At 36.6% G+C, this 12270-nt stretch overlaps 2 protein-coding genes across 2 annotated transcripts; both read right to left on the bottom strand.

The window, feature by feature from the left end:
* Positions 1 to 6043: 6043 nt before the first annotated feature.
* Positions 6044 to 8039, bottom strand: LOC115967077 (probable 26S proteasome non-ATPase regulatory subunit 3). The gene is made up of 5 exons (XM_031086162.1): positions 7932 to 8039; positions 6678 to 6815; positions 6449 to 6587; positions 6251 to 6304; positions 6044 to 6133 (listed from the first exon to the last, which is right to left on the bottom strand). Exons 1-4 carry the CDS (start codon positions 8037 to 8039, stop codon positions 6264 to 6266), a joined length of 426 nt encoding a protein of 141 aa, XP_030942022.1. The 3' UTR covers positions 6044 to 6133; positions 6251 to 6263.
* Positions 8040 to 8960: 921 nt separating this feature from the next.
* Positions 8961 to 11729, bottom strand: LOC115969008 (F-box/kelch-repeat protein At3g23880-like). The gene is made up of 2 exons (XM_031088569.1): positions 10401 to 11729; positions 8961 to 9081 (listed from the first exon to the last, which is right to left on the bottom strand). The coding sequence occupies exons 1-2, from the start codon at positions 11544 to 11546 to the stop codon at positions 9073 to 9075; spliced, it is 1155 nt and encodes a 384-aa protein (XP_030944429.1). The 5' UTR covers positions 11547 to 11729; the 3' UTR covers positions 8961 to 9072.
* Positions 11730 to 12270: the final 541 nt, after the last annotated feature.

Below are 12270 nucleotides of genomic sequence, written 5' to 3'. Positions count from 1 at the left end.
CCTTATTCCTTATTTAGATGCGTTTAATTTATACAATTATACCTATCAGAGAGAGAGAGAGGGTACAGAGGCTATGGAAGCTTCTCTGATACTAAAGATGGAAGAGAACAATTCCCTAAAAGGGAAAACCCATTTATGAAAGATTCAGTCTCACTACATGAAATTCATAACAAATCAAAAAGGTTTTTGATTTGTTTGGTTCTTTTATGAGATCTAAGATTTCAAAGCAGAACCCTAGTCCTTAAAAAAAGTACTGCCTTGGATCTAGCCGACAAGGACATCAGGGAGAGGATGTTGACGGTGGTGTGGTAGAACTTGGGGAGGTTGTGAGGGGAGGGGAAAGAGGAGGAGGAGAGGAGGCTGAGCTTTGAGAGAGAAGGTTGGCTGTTTGTTTTGTTTTTTTTTTTTTTTTTTTAGACTTAAAAAACAATTAACTGATATTGCTCAGGCTTACCAACCTACGCCATCAGTATCTTCAAAATTCCTAAAATCGTATGTGATGAAATTAAGTCTGTTATGGCTAAGTATTGGCGAGGGCAAACATTCATGCTTTTCCAAGACAAAAGGGTCATGGCTTTTCAGGATGTTAGATGCTTTCAACTTGGCTATGTTAGCCAAACAGGCTTGATGACTCGTTCATGGTACCCGCTCCTTTTTTTTACCGTGTTTATAAAGCTCGCAATTTTTCTACATGTTCTTTTATGGATGCTGAGCTAGGAAGTAATCCCTCTTATGTCTGGAGAGGCTTACACCAGGCCGAAGAGGTTATTAGAGAAGCATCGGTATGGTAGATAGGTGTTGGAGATGGAGAGAGCATTGGTGTGTTGACAGCCACAGATGGCTACCCTAACCTCCTAGCTTTTGGCCTAGTGTAGACCGATTTTAAAGGTCAGTGGGGCAGAGCACTGGTCCAGTGGATGAATCTTTCCTTCTCTTTTTTCTTTCTGCTTTTTTAGTTCTTTGAAGATTACAAGTGACATTTCTGTTTTGAATAATATGTGCAATCACATGGCTTGTGCTTGCATAATTTCATGTGAGAATTATCTCATACATATTTTTATATCATATATACAGTTGATGTGTACATGTATGTGAGATAGACCAATATTTTGTAACATGGCTAGTCATTGTATATATCGGATGCATGAAATACTTTCTCGTTATGTCTAATGAACCTATGATATTTGGCTTTGAAATTAAGTTGCACATGACGTAATAAATATTAGTGTTCCAAAAATTAAAATGGCTCCTTTTTTTTTTTTGATTATTCTCATTTATTAATTAAGTATAGAGTCTTATAATTCATTTAGTTAGCATGATGTTTCCAATAAAAACATCTAGGATTCAAATCCATCGTTCATCATAGTAACTATCAAATTATAATATATAAAAATTAAATTGAAAAGCTCAAAGATTTCTTTCAATCCTACTAAAAATTAAGGCTGAATATATATATATATATATATATGACCAAATATAAAAATTAGAGAGGGATTATAAAAGATACTTAATATCGAATGTCACAATAGCATTACTAGGTCATTTAGGTTATACATACTACAAATGCATTTAAGATTCCCTCTTCCTAACCAATATCATTACAGCAGCACACAAATGAAAGATCTCTGCTCTCTCTCTCTCTCTCTCTCTCTCTCTCTCTCTCTCTCTCTCGGGGTAGAAAGAGGGGGTTTATATATTAATAATAGAGAGCACTATTACATCAACTTTAGTCCATAGGACACTTCTGTGGAGTTCCTTTTTTCAAAATGTCCCATATGTAGTTATAATGTACAAAAGATGGACAATGATTATATTCTTGCATAGTGCACCGCTGCTTGCTTCCCCTCATTGCTAGTCCATCTGCCATTCCATTCCCTTCATGGTATACGTGATGATAAGAAAGGACGGTCCATTCTCAAGTGAGTAGGATCTACAATCACATTAAAATAGCAATTTCTGGTGTCATTACACCACATGTTGATAGCTGGCTTATAACAAGCTCAAAATCAATATCTAGATTTATATATTTAAAGCCAAATTCCCAAGCCATATTTAAACTATATCTTACTGCCTATATTTCTGCCATGTTATTAGTAGAAGTACCTATATGTGTTGAGTATCCTAGACTGTCTAGCAATACAACCACCCCCTCCCCCCCCCCCCCCCCCCCTCCTCTGTTTCCTACAATGCTTTTCCTAAATAAAACAAAGACTAAAATTACCAAAACACCAATGAAAATTATCTTTCGTTGTAATTAACCTCCATGTATGTGTGGAGAATTCTATAATAATTCATCACCAACTCATGAGCTTCGGAATTACAACACTCTGGAGAGGAATGAAAACTGTGAATGAGAAGTATGTTACTGATTAAAATAAAATAAAAAGTTCATCACCAACTCTTGAGCCAACAGAACATTTTCACTTATACTTCTACCAGGAATGAAAACTGTTTGAGTAGGGCTCATGAGAATATCAAGGCAAGCTTTAAGATGATTGGCCAGCAGCTTAGTAATGCATTTGTAAATAATGTTGCAGCAAGAAATAAGTCTAAACTCAGACATGGTGGAAGGGTTAGGTACCTTAGGTACAAGAGTGATAGTGGTAGCATTCAATTCACTAGGAGCTTAGATGAGGAGAAGAAAGAATAAATAGCAGCCAAGAGTGATAATAGTAGCATCTCTCTTATTACTCCAAGAGAACAGAACATCAATATAAGGATGATCAAATAGTCCTTGAACACCCATCCAATTAGCAAATTCAGCTTCAAAACCAGAGTTACCCAATCCCCCAAAACTCCCACTTGAGTCTTTAACTACATTGAAATCCCCCAAAACCACCCAAGGTTTATCTCTAGTCCTCCATTGTATTGTAACCCATATATGGCTTGCCATAGCTCCTACCTTTTAAAACCACAGTTTGCACCGTAAACAAAAGACGCTTCCCATTTTGCTTAATTAGAAAGAACCACGATGGATGACTTGATTGGTCTTTTAACACCATTGAGACATGGAAAATGTTAGCATTTCAACACACCTAAACTCTTCCTAATTCATGATTATCATATTATTGAGGAAACCCCAATTTGGAAATAAGGGCTCTTTTATCTGTAGGGCATTCCAATCTCTAACCTTTGTCACAACTAAATAAACCAAATTAACTCTTCGATCCCTAGTTAATTTCTTTACCTCTCTTTGTTTAAAAGGATCATTTAGATCCCTCGCATTCCAACACTATCATCTAACCATTTTCAAGTAAACTGTTCACATCACTCACCATTGGAGTACTAACAGGGTTAAGCACAATCTTACCCATTTCCTTGGCTTTCACAGTTTTTATTTGCTTTAGTTTAGCTCCCTTCTCTATGGCAGCATCCATAAATTCCAATAAAGTGAACTGGCCTAGAGCCCCTTTCTCACAGCCTTCAGCTTTCTCCCCAGCAGCCACTTGAGCTCTAGTGACTCTCCTATTTCCTTACCTAGCATTGGGAGACACCACAAATGCAACATTGGGGTCTTTTATTCCAGTATCTAGAGGACAGGGACAACATCATTCACAGTACCACCAGCAGACTCAGAAATTTTAGCTTTATCTTGATATGCACTCAAGACACTTTCCTGAGGACAGAGATCTGCTCCTGTAGCCCCTCCTCATCATTACTATTCCCAACCTAAAGAGGGTCAAATCTATTAGGTGACACAGACATTCCTCCACACCCAACCACAGATTTCTATGGGGAGGAGGGAGGTCCTGCCAACCTGACCCTTATCCTTGGGAACCCAAGTCTTGGAAGGTTTAGACGGACAGAATTTGGATAAGTGACCCAACGCTTTGCAATGAAAATTTTCAGGCTTCCATGGATACTCAATTCCAACTTCCAAGGTCTTTCCATCAGGCAACTCAACAACCAAGGTCCCAAAGAAAAAAAATAATAATAACCAAGGAATCAGAAAGTTCATCATCAAATCCAACTTCCACACAAACTCTAGCATATCCAAGCCTCTGGTGTAGTTCAGTGACTGCATCAGCATATAATGGCCTTCCCACACCACTTGCTAAATAACTCAAGCACTTGAGGGTCCATAACTCTATAGGCAGTTGCAGAAATTTCACCCAGAAAGGAATTTTGCCCAACTTTAGATTACTGAGTTGCAAACCAGGCTGCCATCTTCAAAGAAAGAGAGGATTGTTGGCCACATTCCATAATCTAGCATTAAGGACAGCATCCCGATCTTGAACCAAAACAAATTTGAACAAGAAAAGGCCATTCTCAAAAGTGAGCACCTCCACCCCACCAAATGGCTTTCACAAAGTCTGAACAGACCTCTTTACCAAAAAAAATGGTAACTGTTTATCAAAAAATTGGCATACCAAACATGTAGACAATTGCACAACCTCAATAACTTCTTGAGGAGGGAATACAACAACCCTGCCATTTCTCATGCTTGGAGGGTGATATTCCAGGAGCGTCTCGTGCCTATCTCCCAAGAAAAGAGATTTTCAATCTTTGGAAACAGAATTAAGCTTCCTAACCCCTTGCTCACCAGACTTATTTGAAATTTGTTGGATTTTATCAAACACTTCTCAAAATTTTCAAAAAGGCACAACATTTTTAGGAAAATTTGAAAAATATCATTTTTATAAACTCATTTTAGCATGTGGACATCTCCCAAAGAAAAGATAGATAAGCAGGGGGGACTACAATTTTTAAGATTTACTTAGAATCAGATTCAATAGAGACTGGGGTAGACAAAAATCAATATAATTTCACATGGTTTTAGAAATCAATCATGAAATTTTACATGTTTAAAAATAATAATCTTTACTTGTGAAAATTTAGCCTTTTTATTTAAAAATTAATTTCTATTAGTATATTATTTTCTTTCTTATTTGATTTTATATTTTATTCAGAACAAAACTCAGCCACAACTTTAAAGCAGCAGTCTGCATTTTTGGATTTAGGTATATATTACTAGAACTTGGATGTCATTGTATCTGCATTCTGCACTTAGTCCAACCTGCTGACAGCCCTATATTATATGGAAAAACTAAAATGAACAATTCAAGTACTGGTCAATTCAAAGTATGCTCTCAAAGCCCGATCCATGCCTTTCTGAATAAAAATGGTCCTTCAGGAATTTCTCCTAGCAGTAAGCAAACAATGATTGCCCACTTGTTACATTGAACTTGAAAACCAAGTGCAGCAACAGGGGCTTTCTGGGCAGCTGCAGGAGGGATTCTTTGCATCTGTATGCTCCAACTGAATTGTCCTAATCTTTCCTAGGTTGAAAAGGTAGCAGCAGAACTGCAAGAGAGAACAGTTGTTTCAAAATTTGCAGCTTATAAAAGTGAAACAATTTAAAATAAAACCCACGTTTACTGCCCCATCAGTGAGATTCGAAACTAAGAAACCCTTCCATCCCTCCACCCGAAAAAAGAAAGAAAAATAGTTCCTTCACTATCATCTGTAATTTTTCTACAGCAATTGGATCCTGTCCATCTATGCTTTCTTTGACATGAACTAAATTTTCACTAACATTTGCCATTTCCCTTAAAGTTTCCAAATCATAAGCAATTTGAAGCAAACATAGATAACAATATATTTAGTAAAGACTAGTGATGGGATTGCCAGGGAGAAAGCATAACGAAGGGAACAATTGGTTGACAAGAATGCCATTAAAAGATGCCTTCGATAAGCTATGTCATATCATGTTATTATCTCTGGCTTAATTGTTCAACCTTTTGCAATAATTATACTATCACTAGACTGAACCCTAAACACTTAATATTACAGTTGCAGATATGCAACTTGGCTTCCCACAGAAATCTGAACCACATCCTGCATGTCAGTGACCCCAAAGTGTAATGGGCACATAGCTTTTTAGTAATTTTTTTTTTTGAGACATGTATAATATGCAGCTAACCCCCACAGCTTGAACCCTTTCCCCCCCTGTATCGCCTAGCACTTTATGCATGGGGAGGTGCCAATGGAGTTACAAGGCTCTAGGCAACTTTGTAGTAAAAACAATTTAGAGTTACCTGCTGTTTTGAATGGGCTCCAAATCGAGGTGCCTTTGATAGAAGCTTCTTTGCCTGATCATATAAGTTGTAATGATCAGGTAGAGAAGTGTTTCCTGCATCATACCAATATCCATGTATAAGACACCGGTAATATAGACACATATGATCTATCAATTAGAAATTTATCTGATCCAACTCACTTATCAAAAAATTAAATAAATAAAATTTACCTGACCCAACTCATCACGGCGCAGGGTCACAATCCAGCGAAGGGAAAGAGGATACTGCAAATGCATGAATGTCCAAGTTAATCATACAATCAATCAATATGAATGAGAGACAATATCATTCAATCTACATATTTTCCTCACTGATAAAGAGAAAATTAATCACTAATAATTAGATAGTCATGACAAAAGAAAACTCACCCTCTAATTTTTCAGCAAGACCCCCAGTGAGTTCATAGCTATAAGAGAATAATAGTAGAGCCTGGATGCTTGAAAAATCAACAGTTCTCCTAATCATGTTCTTCAATTGAACAATGCTAGACAAGGCACAAGCTTTAGCCTGAGAGATATCAAAAGCAATGTTAAAACCACAATGACTCAGGTGGGGGAAAAAGGTTAAAAAAGAAGGACCTTTATCTAACCATGTTACCTTATTGTATCTCTTCAGATCAATGAGAAATATTAGCACGAGAAAATAGCAATAAATCTCTAGCTCTGGCAAGGAGTGTTTTGCAACAGTTTGAGTCCCAGATGTAGCAGTGTTAACATCCATGTCATGTTCATTCTCCTATAACCAACCTTTAACAGTTTTAGTGTTCAAAAGTATGGAAAACATTCAATATATAAATTTTGATTACAATGAAAATAATTCTCAACAAACTATTTTTGTAATTTAGGATGCTTGACAATATTAAATGCAGTGGTCTGTGACTCTATAATACTAAAGTCATTATATTTCCAAACTTTTTTTTTAAAAAAATTATTAAGTAAATGATGATAATTAAATCCAATCTGTAAGTAATTTAAACTCCCAAAAAACATAAAACATATGTTTGAAATAGTTACACATAATTATAAATCGTTAAGTAGAAATTAGATTGCAAATTAAACCCTGCCGGCCTTTGAATTCAATTTCCAATAACCTTTCTTCATACCAACCTTATTCATACTACCATATTCATTCACTTGAAAACCATGTTCAAAGGCTAAAACATTTGGCATTATTGGATATGGCACACACACTGGCATCAGTTACTTGATTGGAGCGTAGTAGCACATAGAGGAACTATGGGTGTTAATGGGTTGGTAAAATTGGGCTTCAAGGACTAGCAAAAATGCATGATCCAACTAGATGCACTGCCATATTGAGTCCAATCAGTTTGGTTCATCATCATTGGTATCATAGTTGCTTGATCTAATTAATCAGCATCAAAGGGAAACATTTGAGGAAATTCTGGTTGGATGAGGATTGAAAGTGCTAGACTTGAAACATCATGGAGATAGGTTGTTTGCTGTTAAACAAGTCCAATGTGTAACTACAATCTAAAATGGTTCTGGTTCTGGCTTGCGAGGAATGCTAGACTTGAAATTCTTTTTGCTTGGGCCTAGCTTGTTTATCAAACAAGACTAAAAAGGCTCAAGCTCAGCTTGTTGATAAATAAACAAACATGAATGAGATTTTTATTAAGTCTTACCTAAGTTGTTTATCAATGGCTCGATTTATTTAGCCCTATTTTCATTTATTATTATTTAACATCAGAACATGCCAGGTGCATCATCAATTGTGTGAACTGCCAATTCCTTTATTCACTTATTCACTTTTTAAAAATGTACCATTCCAAGAATGAACAAAGAGAGCATAAATTACAAAAGGTACCCAAACTCAAAATGCCCCCAAAATTACCTTGGGAAGATATGCAAACAACCGACCATGCAATTCAGATCCTAGGATGAGAGTGAAATTGAGGAATGCAGTGAGCACGGTTGCATTCAGCTTCTGCCTCAGCGCCATGGTAAGCTGAACCACACACATAATACATCGCACCTCTTAGGTATATTCACCGGTCTCTATGAGAGATGCAATCCCCTCCAAATCTAAACACACATATACATATGCATAAACACCAAATCTAAAACATGTATGCTACATAAAGTTGCATTTTTTTAAATAATAAATTTAAAATGGATTCAACAAATACTCTTTGGGTGTGCATCCAAGTACGTGAGTAGCTACATAAAGGTGCAGTGCAAGACCTCTTTTTGTACTTTGTGGCTAAGTTCATTGTATCAGAAACGCCAAATTCATAAAATCACATCAAAATCTAAACTTCAACATGCAATTCCAAATATATGAGCAAAGCAATCAAATCCCAGGTCACCAATTTCAAAAAGTGGATTTCTACTTTGTGGCTAAGTTCATTGTCTAGAAAACACCAATTTCACAAAATCACAGCAAAATCTAAACTTTAAAACGCAATTACCAATATTTGAGCAAAACAAACAAAACCCATATCACCAATTCCACAAATTCAACATCAGTCACCAAAATTTAGACTATAATTCAAAAACCAAAAACCAAAAAACAAAAAATAAAAAATTAGGGATATATAAAATTATAAACAATTATAGGAATATATAACTATGTGTAGAGGTTGATATTATAGTGCAGAGTTGACAAGAATGCCATTAAAAGATGTCTTCAATAAGCTGTCATGTCATGTTTATTATCTCTGGCTTAATTGTTCAACCTTTTGCAATAATTATAACTATCACTGGACTGAACCCTAAAAAGTCAATACATAGTTGCAGATATGCAACTTGGCCTTCTGCAGAAATCTGAACCAGCATATCCTATATTTCAGTGACCACAAAGTGTAGTGGGCATATAGCTCTGTACTAAAAACAATTAAGAGTTACCTGTTGTTTTGAATGGGCTTCAAACTGAGGTGCCTTTGACCTAAGCTTCTCTGCCTGATCATATAAGTTGTAATGAAGGTATTTGCAAAGTAGTAGATTAAGAAGTGTTTCCTGCACCATCTGTTATCTCAATCTTCCTGTCACAGGAATGAGATCCCCATGAGAAGTAATATCACAAGCTCAATTTTCTTGGAAATGTTTATCTGTCAGTTGAATGAGCTTTTTGTCATAAAAATTGCATGGCAAATGCACAGCAGCCACTAGCAAGATATATATCGTTCTGATCAAGGAACCAAGCACAAGACATTTGCTGGGCCTATGCTCGCCAAATAAGAACTTCCACATCACAATTTTAACATTCTCATCTTAGGGCTTCTTTTCTTCCCTCTTTTTTGTTCCATTTTAATTTTATTTTGTTTGGATTGTAGTAAGATCTCTAATCTAATCCGACATTCTCACCTTAGAGCTTCTTCTTTTCGCTCTCTTTTTCTCTGTTTTTATTTTATTTGGTTGGATATAAATAAGGTCTTTAATCCAATTGTTTACAAGTTATAACACCATCAGAGAGGCACACAAAAAGTTACAAATAAAATGTCATAATTCTTTCATGAAATTGCCACAGGCATTGCTAAGAGCTTTGGTGGCAGGTAGTGTTTAAGGGTTGATTGAAACATTGAAGGATATGACTGACCGCCAAGAATTGAGAGGGGGAAGAGAGAACAGGAAACAAAATTGTTGGTTAATTTCTACATGATCTCCTTACAAGGCCAAATACCTATTTGTACATGTACCATCCTGACCAGTAGATAAACTACCTAGCTGATCTAGTAACTCCTTTGGTCAGCTGGCATAACTACCTCTAACAACCTACCAATTAGTCACATGCTCCAACAACTGAGCACATGCTCTAAATTCTGCTACACTATTAAGCTAGCATAATACTTCCCTTATCAGCATACACATGCCTAAGTAATTACAACTGGTCTTGAATTAGTTCATACAAGCAAGCAAGCTTTTCTTACACAGTCACTACTTAACATAGCACCAGAGCAGCTCATAGGCTCAGGCAGCACCAGATCAAAGCACACAGCAGTAGCTCTAGGATTTAGACAACACCAGATCACAGCACACATATGAGACATAATATGAGATTCCTAAGAATCATTAATGTTTGATACAAATCAAGGATAAAATTCACCTACATTACATCAATACTTTTCTGCCTACCTCAAAACAAAATGATACCAAAGGAAACAACATGATAACGATCTCATTTGTATCACAATTACATAACAAAATCCTACGATTATCACTAAGATTTCACTTCTTATCCAGATAGCTCAGTTGCTGCATCAAGTAACAGAAGGCTTTCCATGAAAGAATTAGCTATATGTGGAGCATTCTGCAAACCAAGATCCTTCTCATGTAAAGTTTCAAGGTCAAGCGAAACAATCACCTTGCGTCTCCGTTTGGCGTTGAATTTGGGATAAACTCCATTCTTTATAACTAGCAGTTCACCGCGACTGGTGCAACCCAAGAAATGTACATGGTTAATATTTTCAAACTTGACAAAAAAAAGTTTACTCCATGATTCGTGCACACCATACTCCCTCATCACCCATATGAAGCATGAATTACGATGAGAAATCACAAAGTCACTGTATTCATAGTTGATGACGCCACTGATGTGGCGGTAACCCAATGTAATGAAGGCCAGTTTCCCCTTGAACACCATCAGAGAAGTTGGGTCCGCCATTAGACCTTGTGGTAGCAGTTGTTGTACATCAGGAAGTGCTATCTCTCCAAATTTATCATTATTGACATCAAATGACAAAATCACGTAAGGAAATGCGGCTTCAGAAATGTATCCCAACCAATGCAAAGCCCCACTAACAAATGTGGAAGCTTTATTGGTGAAAGGGGAGACCACAATATTGTTTGTCAATGAGATTCCAATCTTTCTCCAAGAGTTAGAGCTTAATGTGTAAACCTCAGCCTCAACCTCAAACCGACGGTGGATGGGACCTGGCATTTGATAGATATTGACAACCTTGTAGTCATTGGTCTCAGACTGATAAGCAAATTCAGTAGAAACCCGATCAAAATGTGTTAAGGAATATATAGAATCAGGCAACCTCTTAACTTTTCTAATGCTGGGGTTCCACAAATATATAGGATCAGCATTAGTGGGATCGTCTCTAAATTGATAGAGACACACCAGGCCATTGCATGAACCAGCTGATAGGGCAGAAGATACAAGAAAAGCAAAGGGAATTGGGTACTCGGAAATCCTATTAAATGCGTGGTCGTAACCACCGATAAAGATTGGGATGTTGTTGTTAAGAGGAGAAGCAATAGTAGGAGGAATTTTTATGAGATAAGCTAAGTTGTCGTTGTTGTTGTTTTTGTGATAAATAAGGTGGTTGGAGATGAAATTAGGAGTGGCGATAGAGGAGTACCAGTTTTTGGAGACGCACCTGAATCTTAGGACTGATTTGACAGGCAGCCTTGCCAAGATGTTGAGTACGATGTCGTGTGGGAGATGGTTCTTGTTTTGTCGGAGGATCCGACGAGGAGGAGGAGGTTCCCTTGTTTGAGACATTGCTAGGATGAGACCCAGAAAGCCAAAGAGGTTGGAAGGAATCACCAACAAAAACCAACAAGATGAAGAGGAAAAGGTTGAAGATAATGCTGCAACTGAGCGACCAAAGCAGAAACGTTTGTTAAAAATATCAACTTTTTTAACTTTGCTTTTTGTCTGATGATCGGAGGACGAGGGTTTCCCTTGTTTTGATTCTTTTTTGATAAAGATGAACTTATTAATTTAAAAGATAGAGGAGTGTGGACAAATATGTGAGGTCCACTGTTTTCAATTTATTTATAACTATGCGAATAAAAACATTTTCTATACCCTAAAAACATCCTCTCAACCATTTTCAAAATCCTGTTTTGAATAAGGAAAATAGGAAACAATTTTTTGAAAACTGTATTTAGAATTTTAGAGAACATTAGCCAAACAATAGATTGAAGTGTAGGACCCACCATTTTATGAATTGCAAAACATAAAACTATATTTAAATACTCTTATCAAATAGGAACTTTCTCCATTTTTTATGGGACACACACACCAAAAGTGAAAGGGAAAATGCATATGTCCAATACTTAAAATATAATTATTCTCTATTCTCTTCGTTATTGGGAGACATGCTCAAAAAAAGTGAAAGAGAGAATGTATACCTCCGAGGACATTCGATTGGTAATGAGGTTATTTCATTGTAGTCTATTTATATAAGTGGAAGTGGAATGCATAATGAAAATCAAGCGGA

Source organism: Quercus lobata, chromosome 11 (assembly GCF_001633185.2).
Source record: "Quercus lobata isolate SW786 chromosome 11, ValleyOak3.0 Primary Assembly, whole genome shotgun sequence".
Lineage (NCBI taxonomy): Eukaryota > Viridiplantae > Streptophyta > Magnoliopsida > Fagales > Fagaceae > Quercus > Quercus lobata.
Note: the sequence above shows the minus strand (reverse complement) of the source record. Positions and strands in the feature narration are given on the sequence as shown.

Excerpts from the sequence above, each read along its gene's own strand:
- LOC115967077 (XM_031086162.1), bottom strand. The coding sequence starts at position 8,039 with ATGGCGCTGAGGCAGAAGCTGAATGCAACCGTGCTCACTGCATTCCTC. Across the intron at positions 6,588-6,677 it reads ATCTGAAGAGATACAATAAG|GCTAAAGCTTGTGCCTTGTC; the intron begins GTAACATGGTTA and ends GATATCTCTCAG. Across the intron at positions 6,305-6,448 it reads TCTTGCTGAAAAATTAGAGG|TATCCTCTTTCCCTTCGCTG; the intron begins GTGAGTTTTCTT and ends ATGCATTTGCAG.
- LOC115969008 (XM_031088569.1), bottom strand. The coding sequence starts at position 11,546 with ATGTCTCAAACAAGGGAACCTCCTCCTCCTCGTCGGATCCTCCGACAA.